The sequence below is a fragment of the Syngnathus floridae genome, chromosome 12 (assembly GCF_059516105.1).
Source record: "Syngnathus floridae isolate MCC-2025c chromosome 12, RoL_Sflo_1.0, whole genome shotgun sequence".
Taxonomy (NCBI): domain Eukaryota; kingdom Metazoa; phylum Chordata; class Actinopteri; order Syngnathiformes; family Syngnathidae; genus Syngnathus; species Syngnathus floridae.
In genome coordinates, this window is record NC_142424.1 from 8,835,434 (window position 1) to 8,863,309 (window position 27,876).

The 27,876-nt window shown below is 38.9% G+C and overlaps 1 protein-coding gene across 1 annotated transcript; it reads right to left on the reverse strand.

Moving 5' to 3' along the window:
• Nucleotides 1-93: 93 nt before the first annotated feature.
• niban2a (niban apoptosis regulator 2a) lies at nucleotides 94-27,859 on the reverse strand. The gene is made up of 14 exons (XM_088391111.1): nucleotides 27,485-27,859; nucleotides 20,167-20,297; nucleotides 18,072-18,200; nucleotides 17,879-17,984; nucleotides 17,541-17,708; nucleotides 7,700-7,815; nucleotides 6,191-6,295; nucleotides 5,937-6,099; nucleotides 4,947-5,134; nucleotides 4,703-4,858; nucleotides 4,399-4,512; nucleotides 4,162-4,269; nucleotides 3,227-3,338; nucleotides 94-2,106 (listed from the first exon to the last, which is right to left on the reverse strand). The coding sequence occupies exons 1-14, from the start codon at nucleotides 27,537-27,539 to the stop codon at nucleotides 1,238-1,240; spliced, it is 2,520 nt and encodes an 839-aa protein (XP_088247237.1). The 5' UTR covers nucleotides 27,540-27,859; the 3' UTR covers nucleotides 94-1,237.
• Between the last annotated feature and the right edge of the window lie 17 nt (nucleotides 27,860-27,876).

A 27,876-nucleotide genomic window follows, 5' to 3' on the forward strand; every position in this document is an offset into this window, starting at 1 on the left:
ATCATCAATATTGGTAATTAAAAAAAACAGCCACATGGAGGCATTTTTAAAACAAAATACACAAATTATGCTAAAAATAATGGAACAATAAAGCAGAGTTCAGGAAATAACTTTATTAATCAATAATTGTTTGTACATATTTCAAGATGACAAGATCTGGAAAAGCAGAACCACACAGGTACAGGAATAAATAAATGAGTTGTCAGTGCCGCTCCATTGAAAGCATTATATAGTTCAACAATGTAAATGCTAGCAACAAAGATATTCTGACAAACGTGCCATGATGCAATAGGTGGATTCACAATAAAGCATAAGCAATATAAAAGAGAGAGAAGGATCTGCAACTCTCTTCTCAGCATTTAAGATAAAAACAGATCACAAACTTTTAACAACGGAATATTTGACCTCTATGGTAGGTGTAAAAAGCGTCAACACTAACTGTGTTTCATGTCAATGTGTCATGGTTTCTCAACGTCTCTAAATGATTAAATTCTGCAGTAAGTAATTTGCAATTTGTGATAACTCATCCCAATCTCCGTGTGACGAATAGGTAAAAAATTCATGGTTCACAAGGCCTATTTGAGTTGAGCAAACTGAACCTTTGAGTCCAATGAATGAAAAAGGAAATGTGCTTAAGAAGACACCCGCAAAGTTTGATCCGATGTACTTATAGTGAAGATGGAGATATGTAAAAGCCAATAATGTTCACGTTCATACAGTCGACAATGTTTAAAAACTCCCATAAGTTATGCCAGTACTATGAACGCAATCGTTTATAACACGCATTAAGTAAAGACTATATTATAAATATGGAAACACTTGCAAAAATAGTTTGGAAAACTGTAGTAGCTAAAACACATACAAAGGATTATAGCTGTAGCTCCCCCTGCTGTCAAAGAAGATCGATTGATACTGTAAACACGTGATTGCGAAATTGGTTAACGCTTAATGTTTTAGATAGTCTCCCATTGGACCCCAATGGTGCTTTTTTTTGGGCTGGAATATTATCAGCAGGGTTCAGATTGTTATTTAAAAAAAACAAAAAAAACAACAACAATATGGTGCATTCAACTGCCATACACAAAAGATGAAGGAAGCGTCCGTGGGGATTACTGCATACATAAAAAAACAATCATCTCAGAGAATTTCCATCAAAGGATTAAATTGGTGTTGAGGTGTGCAACATCAAACAAGAAAAAGATACAAAGCGAGTCCATATACAACACACCTTGGTCTCTCACAAAGTGAGTGTTGCGGATGGGTGGTCTTTCTCCGCTAAAACTACATCCACTTCTACAGGTTCGATGAGACTGTTCTGGCTTTTTGGGCTATTTTTGACAGACTGAGGATGATCGTTTGGAGTGGAGTCAGTGGCCAATGGTGGCTGTGGTGACAGATCAGCTTTAGCTATGCAAACCTCCGTAGTTTGTTCGCCGTCACCTTCCTGTACTGCTAATTCTATTTCGTTAATAGCACTCTTAATCGCCGCTTCCTCCTTATCGTCTTCCTGTTTCTTGTTTCCTACCAACTGCTGGAGCATTGACTGTGGTGATTTCTTCTCTTGTGGAGATTTTAAGGGGACATCCTCCACTAAAGGAGTGACTTGGCTCATCTCCCCATGCACTCCATCCTCCAGTGTGATGGAGCTCAATGTTGGCACTGACCTGTTGGACATGTCGCTTTTGGCTTCTTCTGGTAGTACCACTTCCATCACTGGATTGATCAGATCTCTGATTTCCTCCACACTATCTGGAGATTTTGGCTCCTTGCACTCATTGCCCTGCGCCTGCTCCTCTGTATCATTGGACTGTACGGTATCTTCTTCGGGGATAAGCTCCACCCCTGGAACTTCCAAACAGGACTCATAGGGTAGAGGTACTCCATCGAGCTGGATCATGGACACGACTTGCTTGCGTCTTTTTCCGGAATCTCCGTCAAAATCACCACTACCACTTAGAGAAACCTCTGGTTGACCGTTGCCAAATTTGGTGGCCCAGTCCACTGGAGGATTTTCGCCAAGAGCGTGGAGGTCAGGGTCACTGTTGGTCATTACAATACTGTCCCTGTAGAGATTGTGCCTCCTCTGGACAGCAGCCTCCTTCACAGCTATACATAGGAAAATAATGCACAGTCACAAATAACATTTATGGCAAGTCTTTAAGGCTGGATTTACACTTCAAGTGTGTCAATTCAAATGTTTTTTTTTTTTAAATCAAATAAAAATCTGATAGATGTCCGGTATCTGCCAATGTGACAAGGCGGAACAATTTTGACAAATAATTGGATTACCCTTAATATTTTGATTCAATATACGATTAATTCTCCAATTTGCCTTGTATTTTTTTAACAAACAAAAGCAATTAATGAATCAGTATTATAATAAAGAATATCAGCTTTACAATACATAAACTGGTTTTACAGGTTAGGCTTATCTTAAAATAAAGACAATTGAACCATGAATTAAAATACACTGACTTCATTATGACATTCCACAAGTCTAACAAGTGTGGTGTTAACTAAAATCAGTAAGTCATAAATGAGATTACAATAATGCGAACAAATCTGTGGCTTTTTTATGTTTCATAAAACATAACATGAATAGATAAATAATATATAAATGAAATAAAGTGAGTGAGTGAAGCATTTTTATTTAATTAAGCATTTTTTTAAAATTACAGTCGTGTTTTAAAAATCGCATTTGGATGTGGATTTAAATTTGATCATTGTTCAGCCCTAATAAAATGCAAGACACTTTATAGTAATATATAGCCGTCTTCGTTTGCATACAATAAAAATACTCTGATAATCTAAATCAAAGCAAAAATGTTCACATTAAAATACAATTATTGTAAATTAGATATTAAATAATAATAAAAACAAATAGGTATCATTGAATTGTAAAAAAAAATGTGACTGTGGCAAACAAAATCATGAAAGGGTCACGCTAGAATCTTTAGCATTTAATATATAAAGTGAACATCTGTATTCTTATTATTGTTTACTTCCATGTTCTTACTGCCCAGTGTTGCTAATATGTAATTTTAGGTTTCCGGATGAAGGTTATTTAATGTTTTCAGTGGATGTAACGGTGAAATTTTGAAAACATGTCACTTGAAATGAAAAACTGGGAACTTTGACCTGTAGTGTAAATCCAGCAAGTCATTTGGTGATTTTCCTAACTACAACTACACATTTCATTTATCAGTCTTCTTTCCTTATTCCTTACCCATCATTATGTCCTTTGTGACAGACTGCAGCACCACCTCCTCAAATATATTTTCCACAAGAAGGAAAGGGGAGAAATCCGCAAAGATGAGCTCTTTAAAACGTGGAAGCTCCTGTGAAGGAAGTGGACACAGATTCTTCTATTTAATTTCAGCATCATTCAATAAAAGCCTGCTGTGTCTAATATTGTCCATTGGGACCATTCGTTATTTGTCTCATTATTCCTAGTCCATTCCAGTCCAGTCAAGTCTTACTTTGGGCTGCACATCACCCAATTGCAGCGCACACATCCGTAGACGAAGAATCATCTGCATTCACACTCACACCTACGGGTAATTTGGCATCGTCAATCGGGATTAGGATGCGGGAAGAAACCCAGAGAAAACGGACGCAAGCACAGGGGCAACAAGCAAACTCCACACAGAAAGGCTGGAGCCGGAATTGAACCCAACATCAACTGTGAGGCTACGTGTGAACCACTACCTTATAGTACATTATTGTAAATAGTATTGTTTCAATGCTGGTTTAACAGCACTAACTATCAAATCTTGAATTTAATTTGAAGAAATGGTATCTATGAAACATTTAATTTGAAAAAAAGAGTATCTATAAAGCAATACATGGTTAGCAGCATTAAACCTTAAAGTGATTGAGGCCTAATAGAAGGCAGATCTTTTGGTTATCTCTCCTATGGCTGTCTCCATCAACACAATTAAATGTAATACAAATATTTCAGAAGAAGAAAAACCACTAATTGCTGTGTGAAATCATTTTTGAAGCCTGCCGGCATCATAACTAAATTGGTACGACATTAATCAAATTGAATTGACGTGAGGATGTAGCAGTTGAGTCACGACACTCTTGATAATATAATGTAGTATACAACAAGCAAAATAGAAAGACAAAAAAATTGTAAAAATAGAGTGCAGTATTTACGGGAGCGCAAGACGGTGCGAGCTGCTGCAGCATGTAGGGGATTATGATCTGGAGCAGAGCCTCTCTGAAGAACTTCTTGCGTACTGTGCTGCTGTCGTAATCATACTTCTGTGGGGAGAGACGAGTAACAGACTGCTATACCATCTTTTTCTTCTCAATGCAGCTCATTAGGATGAAAGCTCTTTTTCAACAATCTGTTACACTGTAGGATGTCTGTATTGGTTCGTGTCAGTTTACCTTGAGCACCCTGTCCTGACACCCTTGGATGATTTTGCACATGTCATTTTCTCCCTGGCCAGCTAAAGACTGTTGCAGCAGCTGCTCAAAGGTGTGTACTGCATTGTCCATTTGCTGTTAAAACAAGAAAACCCCCACAAGTATTTCAGTGGTTTAAAATGTCATGCACGATCACTAAGAGGCAACTGTGAAGATTTTCTCAGCCAACCAACAGGTTTGCCGCTGCCAGCCACACTGACGCTGTATTGACTAGGTATTGACAAGCTGTGAACATTCCATGGAGAAAGGCAGCTTGGATTCTCACCTCCCTCATGAGGATTTGAGCCCTGCTGACAAACACAGACGGGCTCGACACTTCGAACCTTTGCTGTAGTCCCTCCAGGTTTAGCTCCTCCACGTTGTCATAGCAACTCTTCATTTTGACTGGGTGGAAGGCAAGCATAGAGAGCCTCTCCATATGCTGAGAAGAAATATAGACACAGCATGACACAGAGCAGGGTGGCATGATATAAAAGCAACAAATGTGCCCTGACCAAATCATGACTAACCTCTCCCAGTCTTTCTTTGTCTCCTCCATTTAACAAGTTCTTGCTGATATCCACCACCTCCCTGAAGAAAACATCCCTGACCTCAGCAAACCCTCGGCTGGTAGGCTCCATAAGGGCCTCTAAGATGGAGTTGATGTAAGGTTGGACACTCCTTTTTAGGAGAGACTCAGCTTTGGGTAACACCAGGGCTGCACATAGCCGCGCCACACACAAGAAAACAAGTAAACATCATTTGCTTACATGAATAAGGCCACGGGAACTGGTTAGTACTTTTCTTTGTGACATTTAACGCTATGGTGTGACAAATGCTAAAGCTTCAAGTTTTTCAAATTCAATCCGTAATATAACACTGACAAGGTTTATAAATTGTTTTATATATTGTTTTATATACGTATTGCTTCGGTCATGGCTCCAAGACCTTTGAAAACGTCTGTGAAAACGTCTGTGAAAACTGCGTAACACCTATGATCGGGGTCTCGACGGGATGGCTGATTTGGATGTGAAGTGATTGTACCAATTTAATCATTATGGGGTGGTGTGTTGAATCAAGATTGGTTTTTATGTTGATTTCCTGAAAAGTAGTGGCTTTGGTAGATCTAAGAAAACAACAGTGACGCTCTCCAATTACTGATGCCTCTCAAATAGGAAAAAGGCAAACATTTATGTTACGTTGCATTAAACTCCCACTGTCTGCGTTTTGCTCAGGTCCAAATGATATCACTTAAAAACGTATCCTTTTCCAGTCTGCAGACTAGCCATCTCACCGTGCTTATGATCACTGATGCAAGAAATCCACCACATCATCTCACTAATACACACATGACAACAGCCAATGAAGCATTAACTATAGCTTGCCAAGGTCAGGTTACACAGCATAGTTAGCATCAACTGATTTATATCATTATACTAGTCCGGTATGTTGTTTTGTCATTAAAAAACCCAGCATGTGAAGTTATAGAGAGGGTTGGGGGGCTCAGTGAATTGAGTTACCTCGAATCTTACTGCTGACATGTTCTTTAGATGTTATGACCTGGTCCATGTCAGTTCTCAGCCTGGTGTCCAGCTGAACCTTCTGAGCATTACAGGTGTCAAGAAGAGTATCATACTCATTGGTGGTCTGGGCCAAAACTTGCCTGTAAACTGCATCAGAGATCTACAAGAAACATTATTATGACAATAATAAGCAATGTTATCACTCTTTCATTGTGGTTGCGCAACATTGTAATAATCTCACGGGAACTCACAAACATCCAATCTCTCTGCCTTTGTTGCATCTTTCCTTTCAGACGAGGACCAATTGCATTTCTCAGTTCAGGATGGAGACCTTCCATCACTAGGTTTGCCAGAATCTGGACATAGGACAAACATTTAGAGTTAAGTGATGATGGCTGAATAGCCCAAATGTTTCAATTGCAGCAATCATTTTGAAGATAGCCTTCCAGGCCTTTTTTTTTTTTTTTTTTGGCTTGAGGTGTGTGTGGGGAGGGGGCCAGCCTCAATGAAACCAAAAGACACACTTTTACAGAAAAATGCTTTGTGAATATGCTTCGGTATGTTCATCTGCAGTATTGGCAAATAATGTTATATAGTTCAAAAAGAACAATGGCCAAAGTGAAATATTAACTTGTTTGTAATACTACTTTATGTTTACTTTGTGTGCTCACCCATTCTCTATTATTTGCCTTTTATAATGTCAGAGAACTGAACAGTAGCATGTTGAGAGAACTAATCGATGTGCAGAATATTCAATCAACACACGTGAACGTGGATCTGAAGCATTTTTGCGTATTGATCACATTTAGTAACAAAAGAAACGGTTGAAGAACAGACAAGTTGATTTGCGTAAGTCATTATGAAATAAATGTTGTATTTTCATAGTCTGTAATACTGATTTGTTTTACAAAAAGTATTTGTGTGGGGTTAACACGCCTACTCAGAAGCACTTAACTAAATTTCTTACTTCCCAAAACCTAAAAATTAAGAAAATCTTACCAAGCAGGAAAATTTGAAACAGTACATACAGTGTGTTTGGTAGAACACACAATCTTTTCTAAACCTGTACAGTCTATCAGTAGCACATAGCAAAACTTAAGACACAGCATTACTTAAAGCCACAGAACATGCAATAAGCAAGGGAAAGGTGACAGCAATGAACACAGGGTGATTCAGGAGCTCTCTTAGAAAACTGAAAGGGACTCATTGAAAAGAGAGACCCACTCAATAGTATGCGTGTGACCTTTTACATGCTGTTAAATCAGATATCTTCTACATCCATGTGTTCATGCATTCTTGTCTTACTATTATTACTGAAGTGGGTGAGCACATGAAGAAGAAAATGCCCTCTTTTTTGTATGGCCAAAACATTTGTATTTATATTTAAATACAGTTTTATGTGTCATTTGAGGTGAACAAGGCCAGGGGCAAGGGTGATAGGTTGAGAGATGGCATTCAGTATCAATTAGACTTGGGTGTGGTAAAATGGGAGCAATTTATTTAATGAGTTTTTAATCACTTGCTACAATGATTATATTTCTTCAAGGTGAAAGGGGAAAAATCAGACTTCAGTGAGAAGACTGATTGCAGTGTAACTTACTAATCCTTCTATTTTCTATTCAGTGAACCTAGCATACAGTTTTCAAACTTTGGTAATGCACATGTTTAAGCCCTTAAGGAGGAGGGCAGAATGAACAATGAAAAGCCAGCCAAGCGCAGGGTTAGGTCATCAAAGTAGAAAGAGAGAGAGAGCGCCCAACCTGTGGAGGAGTTCCACACATCATGTCCCAGGTCCCATAATGTCCTTTGGCTTGTCTATGAAGTCTCACACTGTCAGTGAAGGCTGGCGTCTGAACAGTGCAGTCCTCAGGGAGACCTGGAAGAGGGTCGTTGTGTATGTGAAGAAAATTGCATCAACCGATACAAGAAGCCGAAAACCAAATATCATCACAGTAGGACTAATATACGTAGTTAATATGATTCCTTTTGTGTGATTGCATTGATGATTTCCAGTTGTGACTATTTATTGCAGACCCCTGTTTAAACATCAGGTTTTTGAGACGTGAAAAATTAAGATAATTTATTTATTTTTAACTTTATAAAGGAGGAAGTACAAATAAACAACTGAAATCCTGTGTTTGCCCACGTATATCTGCGGTAACATGGCCTTTATGCAAAATGGCCAAAACGTTAAATCTTTGTTTCATTCATTCATTCAAAAAAAAAAAAAAAATGCTGGAATAATAGTCAGGTTTGGCAGCCTGGAAAAAAAAAAAAAAAAAAAAAAGACAAAACAACAATTAAATAGCTCATCTCCCAATTAACCTTAGTTGAGAGACAGCAGATTAGTTAATTCTGAACACAGCCAGGTCCCAGGTATAAAAAGGTGTGCACACTTAAGCAACCACCTTACTTCTTGAAAAGATGAATAAAAAGTCAACATTTTCATGTATTTATTGCGGCATGAGAGAATGTCTATAATTGCATTCTGGCTGTGAATTGCATTTAGTACCTTTGTAGAATTTTCTATAGGAGATGACAAAGATGAATCTTTGTGTCTCAAGAGTCTAAACCAAATGTTTGCCATATTCCTCAAAAGAGGAAGATTCTTTTTTTGTTTGTGACAGAAGTCACATGGTTACTGACAACCACCCAAGTGACAGGAACGTCAGGAGCTGTGCTAAAACAGCAAGAGTGCTGTATTTTTAGGAAGTTACTTACTGTCATGTGGTTATGTTGATGTGATGAGTGAGACTGAACTGGCTTTAACGTGAAAAACAACAACAAAGCCATCAAGACCACAGGATATAAAACCCGGAGCCAGACATTGATAATTACTTTGTGATTAGTAGTTCACCTTTATTGAAAGTATTCTCATTAAATAAGATCTTGTGTAAGAAGACGTAAGAAGAGCTAACATTTTTATTTTGGGGAAATTGCTCGTATGATTCTGTTTTGTCACTTGTCACTTAAAACTTTACCTCAAACTATGAACAAGCCAGTGTTGTGATTCCAGGTCTTTGACTCAGAGGAGGCCCACAAAGTCAGGAAGTGAGTAAGGAATTGTTGGTAGGAGGGGGCAGTGTGAGCCAGACAGGAAGTTGCCCCTCCCTGATAATTTTGCAGTGATGGGTGAAAGGGGCCAGTGGACGATGATCTTGGGTAAATTTTACATGTAGATGCTAGACTGAGACTTAGAAGAATAAATCAGACATGTTGCCAGGTTTACGCCTTTCCATACCAGCAAAAATGTAGGGGGGGGATGCCAGGGGGGGCGTAATAATTGAAAATAATTGAGAAGCACTGCAACCCAACCCAACCCAACCCAATCACAACAGCCAAACACAAGTGTTGTATGACACCAACTTTGCCCTACTTGACCTTCTGAACCTGGGAAAATAGCTGGATGATGTGTGAAGTTGAGGCAGGAAGAGAAAACAGAAACATTTGAACTTTCGCTCTAACTTAAGGAAACATGCGCCACAGTTGAGCTTGTGAAAGCCCAATTTATTGCTTTGTGACAAAGTGAGAAGGTATCTGAATTGTGAGGTACGTGATGCACAAGTACAGGTCAGATCTATTTTAGCTCAGTCTTTATAAAGTTTGATTGGTTTAACAAGCTGCAACAAAAAAATTCAAATATTATCTTTGGTTATGTTTTGGTTCATAATTATGCTTGCCGATGGAGTATCATAAGTATTGACATAGGATTCTTTAATCCCAATCCTGCGTTTTTTCTTATTCCCGACAAGCCATGTCTTTTTACATCTAATAATCTTTTTGGTCCCCATGCCAAACGGTTTAACCACTAGACTATACAGTTCCTCTGCAGTGACTGTGTGTACACTGTGTATAAATAGAACATGTGGCAGCACTTACCACGGCATAAATTTGGAGGTATTTCCCTACTTGCCGGGCTCACTGCACTCTATTTGATCTATTTAACAAAAAATTCCCAGGCCTTCAAAGTCACCAGACAACGGCCTTATCTAAGCTTATCTATGATTATCTAAACAATCAATTCAAGGCTTTAAAGTATTTGTAATTACATGTGAAACTTAGTTTGATAAACTTTACATTAGTACCGTAATTTCCGGACTATAAGTCGCGGTTTTTTTCATACTTTGGGTGGGGGGGCGACTTATACTCAGGAGCGACTTATATATGTTTTTTTTTCACAAATTTTTACTTGATCATTAAGACATCACTTAAAAGTATAGTTGACCACTTCCCATGTTATTTTTAGTATAGTTGATCACTTAGCATGCTTTTATATCTTTATCTTGAACATATTCAAAACATAAAAAATAGAGAAAACATCAAATAAAGCAATTAACACTTTAAAGCACCATATCCAAGTCCACTGTCTGTTTGCTCCTCTTATATTTATTATTATTATTTATTATTATATGTTTATTTATCATTTATTCAACACTCTTATTTATTCATTGTTTATGCCTTCTTGGGTTTTTTTGTGTTGCTTGTATGGATATGTGTACTATCTCACCGAGGGATAGTGGGAACGTAATTTCAATTTCTTTGTGTGTCTTGGTATATGAAAAAAAAATCGACAATAAAGCAGAGTTTGTCTTTGATAAAACAACCAAATAAACAAAACAAAAAACTACATCTGAAAAAAAATATATTTTCAGACGAAACTGGATGAGGGCGCTTTAAATTTCACCGTTGGCCGTGACTCATCAACTGGGTGGGCTTAAGAAAAATGGCACCAAAAAGAAAGTCATATTTTGCAAGTTACAAACTTCAAGTTGTAAAATATGCAGCTGAAAACAGTAATCGAGCAGCAGAAAGAAAGTTTGGAGAACCGTGATGTACCAATGGATTACTATTTCAAGTGACGTCATGGGCACCGCGCGGCGCGACCCACGTAAGGACGACCGGCGTCATTAGCGGTGATCATTTCTAAGTGACACGGAGGACAAAGAGTTTAAAGGAATTAAGGATTTGGAGTGACATAGAAGGTTTGAAAAACTATTATGGCTTTTACGCACGCCCGGTCCTACTCTACTGAGTCGGGGGCCGGCGCTCGGTCGAGTGGCTGTCCGCGAACGGTGCATGGGGCTCGGACATGGCCATTACGCACGCCCGGTCCTCTGCCATGGAGCTATCGTCTCTGGAAGTCCACGCCGCAACACGCTTGGAAGTTTGTTTTGTGGAATAAAGAGCCGTTTACCAAACCCACGTCTATCCTTGTACTTTGTTAACGCTACAATATAGTTATATAGTAGATCTGTGGAATAAAGACGAGGCTGACGTCAGGGCGCACGCGCGGCGATGTTGACAAAGGACGAGGAATTTGATCGATGGATTTAATGGATTTAAAGTGCACGGATGGTTTGATAATATTATTGCTTATATTATAGTTATTTGAAATATAGTTTATCTATCGTTATATGAGCCTGTGGAATATTTTGAAGTGCAAGCGCCCTCAGCCGCGCGCAGCCATTGTTGACAAAGAACGATCGATGGATTTAATGAATTGGAGGGACACCGATGGTTTTATAAACATGTTATTTGTGTAATGGTTGTCCTAAATCACTCTATATGTTACGTCAGGCCCGTTCTCAGCTCCTCATTTGTGTTTGTCACGTTAGCATACCTATCGTTTAGCCTGTTGCTATCGTATCGAATGATTGATGGATTTAATGAATTGGAGTGACACCAATGGTTTTATAAACATGTTATTCATGTAATAGTTGTCCTTAATCACTCTATATGTTACATCAGGCCCGTTCTCAGCTCTTTGTTTGTGTTTGTCACGTTAGCATACCTATCGTTTAGCCTGTTGTTGCTATCGTTTAGCCTGTTGTTGCTCGTTCATGACTGTTTTTGGTGTGGGATTTTGTCGAATAAATTGCCCCCAAAATGCGACTTATACTCCGGAGCGACTTATATATGTTTTGTTTCACTTTTTGGGGCATTTTATGGCTGGTGCGACTTATACTCCGGAGCGACTTATAGTCCGGAAAATACGGTATATATTTGTTTGTGTTCATAGAGGTGTTTATGATATTTATCTCTTCAAGTGTAGGTAAATAAATCAACCATATGATTTTAAGGACCTCTTAGCATAACAAAGTACACTTCTGTACTATACTGCAATAATACCATAGATCAGGGGTCAGTAATTGTGATCATCTAGGTCCAATGTCCTTCATGTTTTATCAAATGGTTCAAATAATACCTCATGAGTCTAAAAATGATCTATACATAAAATAATATGAACCGATCCCATATGCTGTACAAACGTGGACAAAATTCTCGATACCCCTATCTTAGGGAATGAAATACTCACAACCAAAACAAACAGATGTTTCCAGACAGCATGTTTTGACAGCAAAAGAATTCATGGCTTATAGACGGCCACTTGAGAAAAGTCTAATGTCTTGCTGGTAGTCATTCTTGTATGTTACATTAGTTGTGTGTTTTGGATTAATATTTTGTTGGAAGACCTTAGAGCTTTGACAGAGACCAATGTTTTTGGCACATTTCTCTACAGACAGAATGCCTTGATAGTCTTGAGATTGCCTTGTACTCTGCACAGATTCAAGGAGGTCTGTTCCAGAAAAAGCAAAGCATACCCAGAACATAACTGAGCCTCCTCCATGTTTTACAGTAAAGACAATGTTTTGTTTCTTTGTATTTTTCATTTTTATGTCTGTGAACACAGAATTTGTTGGGCCTTGCCAAAAAGCTCCCGTTTTAGTATATACACAGTATATCATACATTCAAAGTAAATTCTCTTAGACATTTTGTCATGATGAAGTGTGGCAAATTCCAGTCTTGCTTTTTTTTACAATTTGCATACAGCAAAATGGCTGCCCAAGCCCACCACCTTGTCACCGGCTAGCCACCACCACACCACCCCACAAACTGTCGGCCTATGCAGGGAAGGTTCTCGTGTGGTACACGCTGGACTGCGCTCAAGCCAGCCAAGTCAAGCTAGCTTCCACAACAGTTGTTCATATCACGCAATGCCCACTTAAGGGTCAACTCAAAAGAAATATTGGGAATGATTATCTGTTTGATTATATTTTAGTGGCCATTGAGTCTTTTCATTTCATTAACAGAGGGGTACTAAAATTGTGTCTAGATGTTGCTGAGATGCAGTGGTCTTTATACAAATACTGTACATTAAAATGCTTTACATGTGTTCTGATATCTGTATGCAAAGGCACAAGGAAAGCAAGTATGTTTAAATAGCTGAAGGGGGAGGAGTGTTGGCTGTGATTGATGGTGTTCTGGAGGCCCGTGGGAACTCATAGGTGCCTGTAACTGCAAATATGAGACCCTGGTTCATCAGAGTGAAGACCAAACTATATCATGTTGGTCTCAGAGCAAAGTCATATTTAAAGGTTAGTAACGTATGAGTAAATGATGTCTCCAAAACACACCGTACTTAACATACGTAGTTACACAAGTGCCGTTTTTATATGCAAAAACTTTTTTTTTTTCTACAATATAGGGCAAACTCAGTTCAACCTTTTTACAATTTGCCCTTTCTTCCTGATAATTTAGAAAGCCCCATACTTTAATGATGTGTACAATATGATAAATTCCAAATCCTTTTTTGGTACTTGTATGTGCTCTCTACCATGAGTCTACTGCCAAGGCGCGCATTTAGGTCAGCTCATGGTTTAATTCTGCGGTGTACATTCATAGTGACACATAAACCCCAGCTTTCTGGGCGATGAGGTCACTGTTGAGCAGAAATGATTTACATGGCACTGTGCAAATCATTAAGGCCTCTAGTGTATTTGAGTTATTTTTAACTCATTAAGCATCCCAGTCGTTTTTTGTATTCAGCTGACAACTGCCCTGCATAAACAGTTTTTACTTACTCATGTGGTCTGTAGCTGTTAATTGATTCCCTATGAAGAATTCACTCAGTCATGCATCATGTATGATGCTTTGGAAAAGCTGTGCCGAATGTTTTGCTGTAAAATTAGTGTGTGTGACAACTGAGACTACACGGCCAGTGCTAGAGCTTCGATTTATTTCATTACCAACGTCAATGTTTTCCCGACTATACGCTTTTGCCTCATCTGCAATAAAAGAGGCAAGGTTTGGATTGTAAAATTTGATGTTCCCTTGAAGAAAACAGGGTGCACAGAGCTAATCAAAACACATTTTTAAATTGCCTGCATAGAGGGCAAGTGTCACATCCGTAAAGCAATTTTATGACCTCCAGGAAAAGTTTTTGCCTGTTCTGTTTTTCTTTAAAATGACAAAGGTGAGACTGGGCTTGTAAACGTAAAGCCATGAATGTCATCAATTCACAGTGATGCAATTAACCTCTGCATGCCACTGCTATCGTGAAAGACCAACACTGTCTGGGTTCCTCATGACCCAGGCTCACAGATGGAATGTAAATCAGGAACTAAGTGAGCATGCCCAAACACGTTGTGTTGAGAAGTAAAAGGTTGAACAAGGCTGGGTCCAGGCAGGGACTGGTTTTCTTTTATGACCAAAATGTATGCACTAGTTGTTCTTCTAACACGTTTACACCTTACGTCTGGTTTGGGCATAGGAATGCATCATTATGGCGTAAGGAAAATTCCACTTTTTGGGATGCTTTCAGGTATGTGTATTTAAAGTCAATGTGAATTCCTCCCTAACCAAATTGGGTTATTCTGAAATTGTTGAATTTAAATGACATTTTAAAAGAAAATGCCACATAACTCGTTTCAGCACTTGGGGTATGTACCCAACTGCATATGTGATTATTGAGAAAAGATTATGAAGTGAAAAACCCCCAACAAATTTTGCTTCTATTTCTTGCATCATTTGAAGCTAAAAGATAACCATTTACTAAATAAGAATTCAGTTTTCACTGTAACCTTTGGCACACATCAAGATCTATTCTAATAAGTTAAATATTAGCTACTATAAAGAAAGCCTTTGAGCGTTGATCGGAATCGCTGGCTGGTGTTAAGGTGTGTCTTCACAGCTCCATGCATGTACAGTAAAACCTCATGCTTGTATACAGTGCTCAACATAAATGAATACTATATCCTTTACACAGCAAACATCTATATCGTGTCTGTTATGATTAGACTAACTTGACTAACGATGAGTTTTTGTGAATTAGGTTACTTAATTGCTAGATTTTCATTGGTGTGTACTACTGCAGTCAGTGAGTTGCATTATTATCAAATTAGTATCTGCTAGAAAAAAAATACTGTGAGCAAGTATTTTGTAGTATGCCATCGAACAGTGATTCTCAACTACATCAGGACTACATGCCATCGTGAGGATGCCGGAAGGATAGATGAATGTCTTCTTCCCCCAAGTTGCTCTGGCAATGAGTAAAGTTAAAGTTAAAAGTCCCAATGATCATCGTCACACACACATCTGGGTGTGGTGAAATTTGTCCTCTGCATTAAACCCATCCCCATATGATTTTGATCCATCCCCTGGGGGAGAGGGGAGCAGTGAGCAGCAGCGGTGCCGCGCTCGGTAATCATTTGGTGATCTAATAAATAAATAAATAAATAAATAAATAAATAAATAAATCATCAAGTAGTGCCAATTTCACACCAGCATTTTTTAGCTTTATGTTTGCACCCCCCAAAACTGTGTGCAGCTAGTGTTAGTGAATTAGATGTTGTTCATCTATGATTTTGCAAAGTGCTCAATTGAATAACATGCACATACCAATGGGGCACCAAAATGCATTTTGCTTGGCATCATGGAGAAAAACGTTGGAGATCACAATTTTTTTTTTTTTTTTAAGAAAATGTATTATTTTCTATCCGTCTAAGATTAAATATTAGCTTGGGAATGGATTTTATAAATGATAAATGAGCGCAGACTTTTAAGTACCACGTTGTGTTGTAACTAATAAAATTCTTCTTAATTACAAGGCACTAAGTATTCTGAATTTAAGTTGACCAAAGTGCCATCATTGCTGATGTCCAGCTTATAATTTATGACATATTCAATTTAAAAAAAAAAAAAAAAAAAAAGCCTCAGTACTCCATTTTAACTTCTTTTTTCCACTGCTGGACATAGCCATAGTCCATGACCAAAGTGCCATCACTAAAAACCCTCAGCACTACATTTTTATGTCTTTTTTCCACTGCTGGACATAGCCATAGAAGTTATGGTTCTGAGCATAGACTCCCTCCGTTGAACTTTCCTTTACAACAACAGCGTGGCAGCCAGCTAGAGATTCCTTTTTAGCAAAGCATGCATCACTAACTGATTGTAAACCACTTTCATTCCAAGAACAACAGCACAAAGGCAGCTTCTAACATAGTTAAACTGAGACATCGCCTAACTTTGTTTCCTAATTCTGTTAAGAGGACAAAGTGGGAGCAACATCAGCCATTTTCTTCACTCTGTGACCATAACCGCAACACAGAAATATTATGAACTTTGACCGGTGTCCTGTCCACAAACTCAAACCTCTCATGATTCACACAAAGCGTTTCTGACATTTTTATAACACAAGCATATGATAGGCAGTAGATCAAAGACATGTACTGTTTACCTTACCTCATGTGGACATTTTTAATTACTACTTGTGCATGACTGTGTACTATTCAGTTGACAAAAATATAGACTTTACAAGCGTCACACTCATTTTTGAGTTTGAACGACTTTCACTTACTGTATTTTCCGCACCATAAGGCGCTTTGGGTTAATCCATCAAAATTCTCATCTTCTGTATCCAAATTAAACAGTTGAGCAAGTTCGCCATTAAACATACCAAGTTCATGTGATTCGTCTCTACCGCTACTAGTGGCAATAGTCTTTGTCCTTGTAACAGACACATTTATCCATTTTTACATTTGGCACTTGTCTCTTGTATTCTTGCACTCTGTACACTGCTGTGTCAAGTAAATTTCCCTGCTGTGGGATGAATAAAGTTCTATCATTATCATTCAATTTCTTTGCTTTCAAAAACTCTAGTTGCTGTGGAGAGTAGGTTCATTGTCCATCTGCACTGTGATGCTACATGAGCAGATAATATTGGACGGAACACACCAAAATTCCTCCTGATACTTTTGCCAGTGGTCACGTCATCAATAAACAGAAGGTAGCCAGTTCAATTTTCAGCCATTCTTGCCCAAGCCACCACTACCACTGCCATGCTTCACTATTGAGGTGCTATGTTTTGGTTCATGGGCAATTACTTCTCCATACGCATTTTCCCATCACTCTAGTGGAAGTGGATCTTTGCCTCAATTGTCCACAGGATGTTCTTCAAGAACCATGAAAGGGTTTCTTTGAGAGGTTTGGCAAAACTCTAATATGGCTTTCCTATTTTTGACACTCACCAATGGTTTACATCTCACGGCGAACTTTTCAGTCTCATGATGTCTTCTCTTGCTTGTTGTCTTTGACTCACAAACATCTACTTCCTGGAGAATGTTCTTGAGTTAGTCAACTTCTTTGAAGAGTTTTTTTTCTCCACCAGTGTTATCCACTATCTTCCAGGTCTTTTGGTGTTGCTAAAATTACCAGTGTCTTCTCTTTTTTCCATCTCAGATGGTTACAGTATATTTTAATTTGAGAGTGCTAACGATATCATGTGCATGTTTGGACAATGACATTTTTCTGGTTTTCCTTACCATTGTTACAGTGCCGGACGCAGTCTTGCAAGACGGCATGCCACTTCTGCTGCTCCTTCTCAGTCATTACACAGAAGTAATGATGGCGGGCGTACGGGTGCCATAGGATGAGTGGGAACTGGGTTGCACACTTGATAAAAGGACTGCTGCCCAATTTGGCTTTGACATCTAAAACGAGGTACAGAACAAAATAATTAGGAAATTGGCAAATAGCATGCCTTCACTGTTTAGTTAATGATTTATCATACACGCAAGTTTTGTACAGCAATTGTTCCAACTACGTAGCTATGCTATTACTAGCACTAAAGGAACGAGATGATTGTCGGTCTACTATGTACCTGGAAGGCTGGTGTTAATCAATTCAATGTAATCCTCAATGGAGGTCAGGGCCTTGTAGCCAGCACAGTTGATGGTTACTTTGGGATGTAGACTACGCTCATGTGCCTGTTGAAATAAAATAAATAAATAAACAATTACATATGGTAATGACCAAGCTAAAATTAGATGAAGTTGCAAGAAAAGTGAACCCACTGATTTGCTCTCATACAGGTTGATGCTATAGTTGTTCGGCACTGATACAAAACGATTTCTCCATTTGCGATTCTCCTCTAGGTACTGGAACAAATTCCCTGAAAAGATTGAACGGCCAGCCAAAGGATCCTGAAAAAAAAAAAAAAAGTTTTTATAGTCATAATAGAAGAAAAGCTTAAACGTTTTTTCTTGCCCAAAAAGCTTTTACTCCATAGTCTTAGTTGGGTAGAAGGAAGGGGAGGGGAGAAGATTGGGGTGGTCAAAGTTCTACACAAAATAAATTGATGTATTTCTTTTCATTTGAATTTAATCAACCTAAATTGTTGGTTTTGTCATTTCCAATATATTGTTATATGTACATTCTGTATTTTCTGACAGAAAACCTTTCTGCATGCTGGTGACTGATGAAATTGTCAAGATTTTCTTTTTTGTATACAAGATAAAAGTAGTACAACAAAAAGACAATAGATACAGCTTTTATAGGTTGTCTTTGATTATTTAATACTGTATGAGTAGGTGATGTCACGGGGACACACACTTGTCCTTCAAATTATGAGGAATTAAACACTACAAGAGAATTCCAACAACTCTGATTATGTGTGAAATGTGCACCACTTTCTACTGCATGAAAAGCATGCATGACAGACACCAAAATGATGATTAAAAAAAGTGCTGGTTTAAAGAGAGATCACTATTGAAAGTTGTATCTCATGGTTTCTGCATTTTCAAAATTAATTGCATTTACTTATCAAAAGCTAAAAAAAAAAACACCCCATGTGAAAAAGTACTTAGTAAAAGTACTCCATACTTCACTGCATTCTTCGTAAAAATAGCATGATTATATATATATATAAAAAAAAAAACAACATCAGGCCAACAGCCAAATATGGTGTTGGCAGTTTGATGGACTGAGGCTACTTTTCGGATTCAGGACTTGGATGGCTGTTGTAATTATTAGAATCAGTTTTGTCACATTTTTCTGTTAGTGTCTATTTTGATAAATCACCCGGCAACTTGTGTTGTGTTGCTCATCTTCATATACAAAAAAAAATCTCAAGATTGTTAAGTGTGGCTTATGAGTTACCCTGCTGAGCAAGGACATACTTGATTTATCATCTGGACTAATGTGACATACTATTTTTTGATGTAAGATCCACGTAAAAGACATTTTATATTCTTGAAATTATAAACAAATCACATCAATGTTAAAAGTATACAGTGGAATATTTTACAATTTAGAAACACCTAAAAAATATCTGTCATGACTTCGACCGACTAAAGCATTCTTAAGTATTTACTTTTGGCTTTGTTGTGATGTTGTGTATTATCATGTGTGCAAAGGTAATATGATTTTTTTATGTTTACGAGTTAGTATCTCACAGAGGTAAACCTATTTTTTTCATTTGACAATTGGGTTTGCATACATTTCTATTACTTTAAATGGGAAAAGCATTGTAGTGTTGCAACAAATGTAGACAAACAACTACAAAATTCTGAATATTCTTTCTCCCTTCAGCACACTATATCCATAGGTCTGCTATTGTATCCCTGCTGGCCAAGGCACACAAACCAGATTGGGCATCACCATTATAGGACAAGGGGGTGACAAAAATGTGTTTAATAATGTCATTGTTTTATGATTTTACAAAGTACAATAGTTCAGTGCATTTTTGTCTCTAAATTTTTTTTAAAAAACAATCTTGAGGTTTTGGGTGGCAAGCTGGAAAAAATTAATAGCATTTCTATTCATTTTGAGGTAGGAGCATGGTCATGGAAAAAATTAAATATGTATCCTAAGGTATCACTGAATATAATATGGAATCTGTCAAGGTTCTACACAACTACAAATTAAGCATTAAGATTTATGTAAAGGCAGAATTTTCAACATGTCTTTTGCAATGTGTGTATATGACAATTTCTATATGCTGGGAAACATTGTGCAGAATATAGTGTGTAATCACAGGATAATAAAGAGTTAATCTTGGAACAACACTACACTCATGAGGGAATGCTGTTTAACTGCATAGCCTTTAATTAGCCTGGTTGTTAGAGGCTTTCCTTGCGGTTATGAAAGAAAACTGCTTAACAAACTTGCCTTTCTGTGGAGCAACTGTGATTGAGGCCCACCACCTCCTTCTATCTCGTAGCGGACGCAGTTGAAGAGAGCGACGGTGTATTGCTGCTTATAGACTTCACTGAACTGTCTCATCACATCTCCAGTCTTCACTGCAGGTGAAAACAGACACACAAATATACAGTGGGGAATGTAAAAGACTGACAACGCATCAGCAGACAGTATGAGGGTACTGCAAATGTTTTTTCAATTTTGGATTCATTTTAACTAAGTTAAGGTATTATCAAACCTCTCAAGCATTTTTTGCATGTTGGCTTGTTTGAATCTATTATAGCTCCAGTTTAGGGTGACCAGACGTCCTCTTTTTCCTGGACATGTCCTACTTTTGAGACCGAAAAAAATGTCAAGAGGTAATTTCAAAATTGTCCGGGATTTTGTTTTTGGACTGCCGCCGCCCACTCCAGCACTCTCACCATCAGACTCATCGTTAGTTGCAGTTCCAATTATTCCATAGACCTATCTATCTATCTATCTATCTATCTATCTATCTATCTATCTATCTATCTATCTATCTATCTATCTATCTATCTATCTATCTATCTATCTATCTATCTATCTATCTATCTATCTATCTATCTACTTACACACACGCACACGCACACACACACGCACACACAGACACACACACACACACACACACACACACAGTAGCTCACAAAAGTGAGTACACCCCTCTCATTTCTGTAATGTTTTAATCATATCTTGTCATGGGACAACAGTGAAGAAATGCCACTCTGAGACAATGTTAAGTAGTCACTGTAAAGCTTGGATAGCAAAGTAAATGTATTGTTACTTCAAAGTAACTCAAAATACAACAATGAATGTGTAAAATGCTGGCAACAAAAGTGAGTACACCCCAACAGAAAATGTCAAAATTGGACCCAAATGTCAATATTTTGTTTGGCCACCGTTATTTTCCAGCACCGCTGTAACCCTTTTAGGCATGGAGTTCACCAGAGCTTCACAGGTCGCCGCTGGAATCCTCTTCCACTCTTTCACGATGGCATCTCGGGGCTGGTGGATGTTGGAGACCTTGCGCTCCTCCGCCTTCCGTTTGAGGATGCCCCACAGATGTTCAATAGGGTTTAGGTTTGGGGACATGCTTGGCCAGTCCATCACATTTGCCCTCAGCTTCTTTGGGAAGGCAGTGGTCGTCTTGGAGGTGTGTTTGGGGTCGTTATCGTATTGGAATACTGCTCTGCGGCCCAGTTTACGGAGGGAGGGGATCATGCTCTGCTTCAGTACTCCACAGTACATGTTGGCATTCATTGTTCCCTCAATGAACTGTAGCAGTGCCAGCAGTACTCAGACAGCCCCAGACCATGACACTCCCACCACCATGCACTTGTCTTTGTACTCTTCATCTGGTTGCCGCCACACACGCTGGACACCATCTGATCCAAATATGTTTATATTGGTCTCATCAGACCACAGGACATGGTTCCAGTAACCCATATCCTTAGTCTGCTTGTCTTCAGGATATGGGTTACTGGAACCATTATGGTCTGGGGCTGTACGAGTATCTTGGAAGCAATTATCCTCGACAAACGAGGGATTACACTACAAATACCATATTTTACGCACCATAAGGCGCTTCTAGTTAAAAGGCACAGACTCAATTGCGGGGTCTATTTTGTATTTAATCCACACATAGGGCGCACCGCATTTTAGGGCGCATGTATGCCGTGACTTACGGTAAACAACAACAAAAAAAAAAAACGTCACAGGAGCAAGACAGTGAGTTCGGTTGTACTTTATTCTATTGTTTAACCATGTACTCTACTGTACTCACATACGCAAATCAGTCCAAGTCCTCAACTTCTGTATCCAAATTTAACAGTTGGGCAAGTTCGCCATCTGACATGCCAAGTTCCCTTGTCATTGTCTCATCGTTGTCACGGTGCTCTTCAGCAATGATCCCAGCTTTCCAGGAAGCTTGAATTGTGCCTCGTAAGCATGTCTCTTTGTCTATGCCATTTTAGAGGGTCCTAATGCTGTTCTTTGCACAAACGATAGTATTTATTTATCAATGGCGGCGGAGGTATGTGCTCAACGTGTTACGTACAGTCCTCTAATTGTTTTTTTGCCCCGATCTACGGAAAAGGTAACGTACTCTGATTGTTTCATTGGGTCTTCATATTACGCCTGTATAATACGGAAGCCACACAAAACAACTTTACAGATTTTGGAATTGGGTCCACACAAAGGTGTGATTTTTTGCGAAAATTAAAGACTTTTAAGTGCGCCTTATGGTGCGGAAAATACGGTAATAGTCATTGTCAGTTGCAGACCTGATTTAGAGCAGTGTCTTCCTCTACAGATCAATCAAAACCCATTAGTTTCCATTCTTGTATAATGGTCTCCCCACTATTTGACCTAGTTCTACTCCTAATTCTTTTTCCTCAACACTCCGTCCAAGAAAATATCGGAGGGGATGTGCGTCTTTCCCACGTTCCGGTGCTGGAAAAGTGAGTCGGTGTATTTGGCGCCGTCGGCAGCAGACAGTGTTGACTGTGATATGTTTATGGACGGGACAAAAGGAAAAAGGGAGTTGACCTTAAGTTGGAGAGCAGGAAGCAAAGCGCTGACATGGTAGCACTGATGTGACAAGAATGTGTCAAAGAAAAAAAGTGACACCAGAACTTAATAAATGCATCGTGTGTTTTTATATTTAGTACACTCAAAACATTCAAAGACTAGATGGCTCAAAAACAATTTGAGAATTACACAAATAGCTCTCAGGGAAGGTTATTTTTGTTCCAATGGGTGTGTGTTGTGTAGTTCAAGGGGACCAGTCTAGGTGCATTTTGTTAGCGAGATGAAAATACTGTACTGGGATGCTGCTTATGTGGTCTAAAGACTATCCATATCCTGAAAAAGGTTTGAGAGCACTAAGTCTATGCATCATTACTCACCCAAAAATGTAATAACTCTATATTTTCCACTCGTTGCCCTTTTTGTAAAACATTCCAGATTAGGGAACCAATGCCACAGAAATCATGATGATAAAATGAGTAATTTATTCTGTGTAGTTCATTCTTTTTTATATACATGTCTTTTTTTGTTCAGAAAGTGTCTGGTCCATATAAGAAGGACAGCAAAAACATTTACTTCATTCAGGTGAGATGTGGCCATTAGGAATTTCAGGAGACTACCAAACGCTTGGTCTATTTCTTTTAACCATAAGAATTGGCAGGCTGCCTTTGAAATGTAAACAGACAGAACCATAACCAACTCTGACCTTGTTAGTAACACAATGACCAATAGGAATTGACAAATCATAGCTATCATGATGCTAGCTGCTGTTTTGACACAATACAGTCTTAAATATTGCAATACACTTGGTAACGTGTACTTTACATTTGTATATTATTCAAAACCAACCAAGGACATTTTTCTTGTCTGGTGGTAACTTTGCATGTATCCCTAGGACTCAGGTTGCAATTCTGCTATTCAAACTTTCTGATGACAACGTTATGAGCTAACATGCGAGTGTGTTGCAAGTGTTTTGTGGGGTCATGGGAGGATCATCCTGTGACAATGTGATTCGACAGCAAGAACAAATGAATGAATCACCCAAGTTGTTTGGAATGATTTAAACTTCAAATCAGTGTTTTATCTGCCCAGCATATACATTTCATGGCTAGAAATCATGTTTTGGGTATATTTTGGCCACGCACAAACACACGAAAAAAATAAATCCTGTGTCATATCTGGAGCGCCAACTTTGTGATCGTTCATCATGCACAAACAATGGTAGTGCAAATCGAGATGCAAATTGTTCCATTAAAAACGAACACCAAATCAGAATTTAGGTGAGAATGAATCATAGAAGTGTCATGCGTACTAGTGTCGCAGGCAGTAGTGGAGAACTTAGGTTCTGAAAGTACAAGCCATGCCACAGGTTTTTCTACTTGTTTCTATTCAATCAGCAGGTAAAGAAACTCAATTGCCTGCTGTCCTAGCACAAAGGAAGTTTGCAAACTTGGACGCTGGTTTGAAGAGATGAGCTCTATCAGGCTAGGTTAGCGAAGGGGAATATCTTCAAGGTTGGTACTGGCCTGCCCTTTTATGGCGCTTCTGATACATTGCACAGCTTATGCTCCCTTCCACTCCCTTCTCTCGTCCACACACATAGTCAAAAACATAACACCTTAATTAATTTTGTCTTAACCCTTATTTTTTGTGTGGGGGGGTACATAACATTTAGTTGATCCCTACAATTCATGGGGTATCGAGAAATGACCAGCCCGCGAATAGCGAAAGGCAATGTATAATTGATGCCCATTGTCCCTGCTCTCTTACACACAAAATAATTACCATTTTCATAGTGATCACACAGTAATGTGCCCTTAGGAGTTAACATACACACCATATGGAGTCAAAGAGGCAGCTCAAAAGTTAAGAAAAGAGTAAGGAGTGGGTGGTGGTGGTGGTTTAAAGGGTCAAATTGTAGATTTCTCTTCTTCTTAAAACATTATTTTATTATCTACATTCATTTACAATTTGCATTTTTTTACAATCTGAGACAAAATGCATTTGCACACAGAAATACCCCAAATGAATTCTCATTCCACTCCACATCACAATGGCATCTAAAAATACTCATGGAAACAAACATTTGCAGGTTGTCAAATGCCAAAGAGAAAAGGGTGCTAAAACTCTAAACCATCAAAGCGAATCAGAATCATACATTAACCTGTCAGTCCTCTCAAATGGATGTCAAAAGCCCCAAGCAATTAATTCCATAGACGAGGTAATGTTTAGTGAGAAGATCCAATAGGGACAACTTCCATCTTACAGTATGTATAGTTTGTCTGGCTCCTAGATCAACTTCCAGTAAAGACAATGCCTTTTGACCATCAACGACAAATGTCACCTGAGACGATGTATTCACAGAGTAAGATACTTGGATGAAAACCAAGAAAAAAAACATAATATGGGGGTCTGAGACAATTTGATCCCAAAGTCAATTAGTGTGAATCAAATGGGTTGATTGCTGTTATTTTTATGAGATGCATAAAAACAGTTTGTGAGGATCAACAAGATCTGGGCAGCAAATTAGATTCGTAGAAGTCATAATTACAAAACCTGTTTTAAGCCATTAGACAGCGTGCAATTGTGTTCAGTATTTCTGAGAGCCCATTGTTGGGTTCAGTGCCACAACAGATACCTCAGACCAGTTTTTTTTTTTTTTTTATTTGCTTCAATATATTTTACATTCAGTACACAGTATGTGAAATGGATGCGCGCAAGGTCAACTGATTGAACTCATTTTCTTCTCATCTCTTTGTCCATGCATTTTCAGGTTGAAAGGTGTTTTTTTTTTTCACTGAACAGCTAAACATCGGTCTACTGACAATTTTCACTTTTCTATTCACAAAAGCATGCACTATCAAGTATTGTTTTTTGGAACTAAAAGCGGGTCGTTCCGATACAATCACACATTATGGGAGATGTTTACTAATACACGTCGCTCATTGGTCGACTAGATTCACCTTTGCAGCACCTGACTGGAATGCATGACTGGAATTTACATTAAATACTGACACTATTTTCTTAGCTTGAGGTGTTCTGACCATATAGACCAAGGTCTCCATTGCTCTGACACTTCTGAAAATACATTTTATGGTTACCTTCAGTCACCTGCTGAGAGGTAAATACAGGAGATGCTCATTCCTCATCTATTGCTGTTTTTTTGAGGAATGAGCATTCACTGCAGTGTGGTTTTTGAAGTTTTCTGTTTTGTCCAGCCTTGCAAAACTGAGCCAAGTTGAGTGCCAGAGAAGAGGAAAAGTAGTGTCAAGGCAAAAAACGACCTATATGTTGGTATGAGCACAATTCGCTCAAGAGATTGTGAATGTGGGCACTCATCCAGAAACGAGTCAGCCTGCCATGTGAAGGTCAGCTTTGTGTAGTAGTACCCAAATGTCATCCTGTAGCTTGCCTTTGAAAATGCAGAGTTCAATAATTTCTCAACAGCTTTGAGTCCACATAGCATCGTGTTTCACGTATTCTGCCTAGTAACCGATGTCCTAATATGTCTAGCGATTACAATGTACAATTACAATTACAACCGGGTGGGTAAACTCATTCTTTTCGCGGGCCGCATTGTAGTCATAGCTTCTTTCAGAAGGCCATTATGACTGTCAACCCAAATAAATTTATGAACACCTCATATTATATACAGTAAAAGCTACAAAACAAATGAACAAATAAGTCGTTTTCAAATCAGACGAGTAAAAACTGGTCAAATATTTAAAAATGAAGATATTATTAAAAGTGAAGACAATTTGCAATTCTAGTAATGACACACGAATTTGATGCACAATTTGTCTTCGCAGGCCACATAAAATGGTGTGGCGGGCCGTATCTGGCCCTCGGGCCTTGCGTTTGACACCCGTGGGTTATATCTACTAGACATATGAACGACTCCTATCATTGCGTACACAGTTAAAAAATTACGAGCAAAATGACCCAAACAAAGATCATTTATTTCATCATACGGCTTGGCAGTGCGAGTAAACATCGCTTTTTATGTACCCGTATGTCGTTTGAATGCTTTCATGTCGGATGTGAACTTAAAGCAAACGTCCTTTTATGAGCCTCATCGTTATGTGTTCCCTTTTCCCAAGTTGTTTGAAAGCCTTTGCCCAGCTCGCTCTTTTCAGTGGAGAGTGTTTAGAAGTCAAGACACCGGCCTCGACACGTCTCCTCTGCCCCACGTAGCCTCTGCGCCTGGTTGGACTAAATCCCACACAATCTACGGGTCCACACGTCAGTGTGAGGCTGGAGGAATCCAAGACTCAAATACATAGCAGCCACTACCAATTTATACAAACATACTCGCTTTTGGGAAAACCTACTTATTATGTCTGGGAAGAGGGCCAGCAGCACATTGGGCAACACAACTCTTTCGTAAGCTTGAGTAGAATACTCCGCTGTGATCAAATGTGATGTTTTTGTACTGACACGGGGTAAGGTGGTGGTGGGTGACACTTGCGAGCAATTATGTCGATTCCCTCGTCAACTAATGATTGTTATTAATAATCTATTTTGGGCGGCATAATATGAGCAAAAGTAGTTAAATACGTAACGAACAAACCGGTGCATTTGCGTTTCGAGATATTTGACATTGCTTATGGGCTACACTGTACAGCGACGAGCAACGGCTGACTAATTGCTGGCAAATAAAATGTGACTCAAACCAAAATGTCGTTCCAGTTTGGGCTTTGCGCCAAATTAAAGGGTGTTGTTGAAACACACCCTCCTCTCATACCTGTAATCATCTCCCGCTTGCCTTCATCCAGGTGAGAGGAAACCACGTCCCCCATGGTTGCAGTAGAACCTCCAAGACTCGATCACAATCCGAACTGGTTGCAGGCGTGTAAATTCCGGGACGAGTGCAACTAGATTCCCAAATCGTAGCACAATTATTTGGCCTAAGCCCGAAGGCGAAAGCTAAAACGTCTTCACGAGAGAGTCGCGAAGCTTCGGCGCTGCTGCGGCTGCTGTTTCTGCTCGTTTTGTTCCGAGCACTGGGCGGAGTGGCAACACCCTGGCGGCAGGCGGGGACGATCGAAGAGAAGGAGGAGGAGACGAACGCACGGTTCTGCTTCAGAAAGTCGGGACACACCTTCTGGGAATCATCACTGGTCCAACGTGTTAAGG

What these genes read in the sequence shown, in the direction of transcription:
- niban2a (XM_088391111.1), bottom strand. Translation starts at nt 27,539, where the DNA reads ATGGGGGACGTGGTTTCCTCTCACCTGGATGAAGGCAAGCGGGAGATG. An exon ending in ACCTGTATGAGAGCAAATCA is followed by an intron (nt 17,985 to 18,071) that starts GTGGGTTCACTT and finishes TTATTTCAACAG; the next exon opens with GCACATGAGCGTAGTCTACA. An exon ending in TCGCACCGTCTTGCGCTCCC is followed by an intron (nt 3,339 to 4,161) that starts GTAAATACTGCA and finishes CTTCCTTCACAG; the next exon opens with GAGCTTCCACGTTTTAAAGA.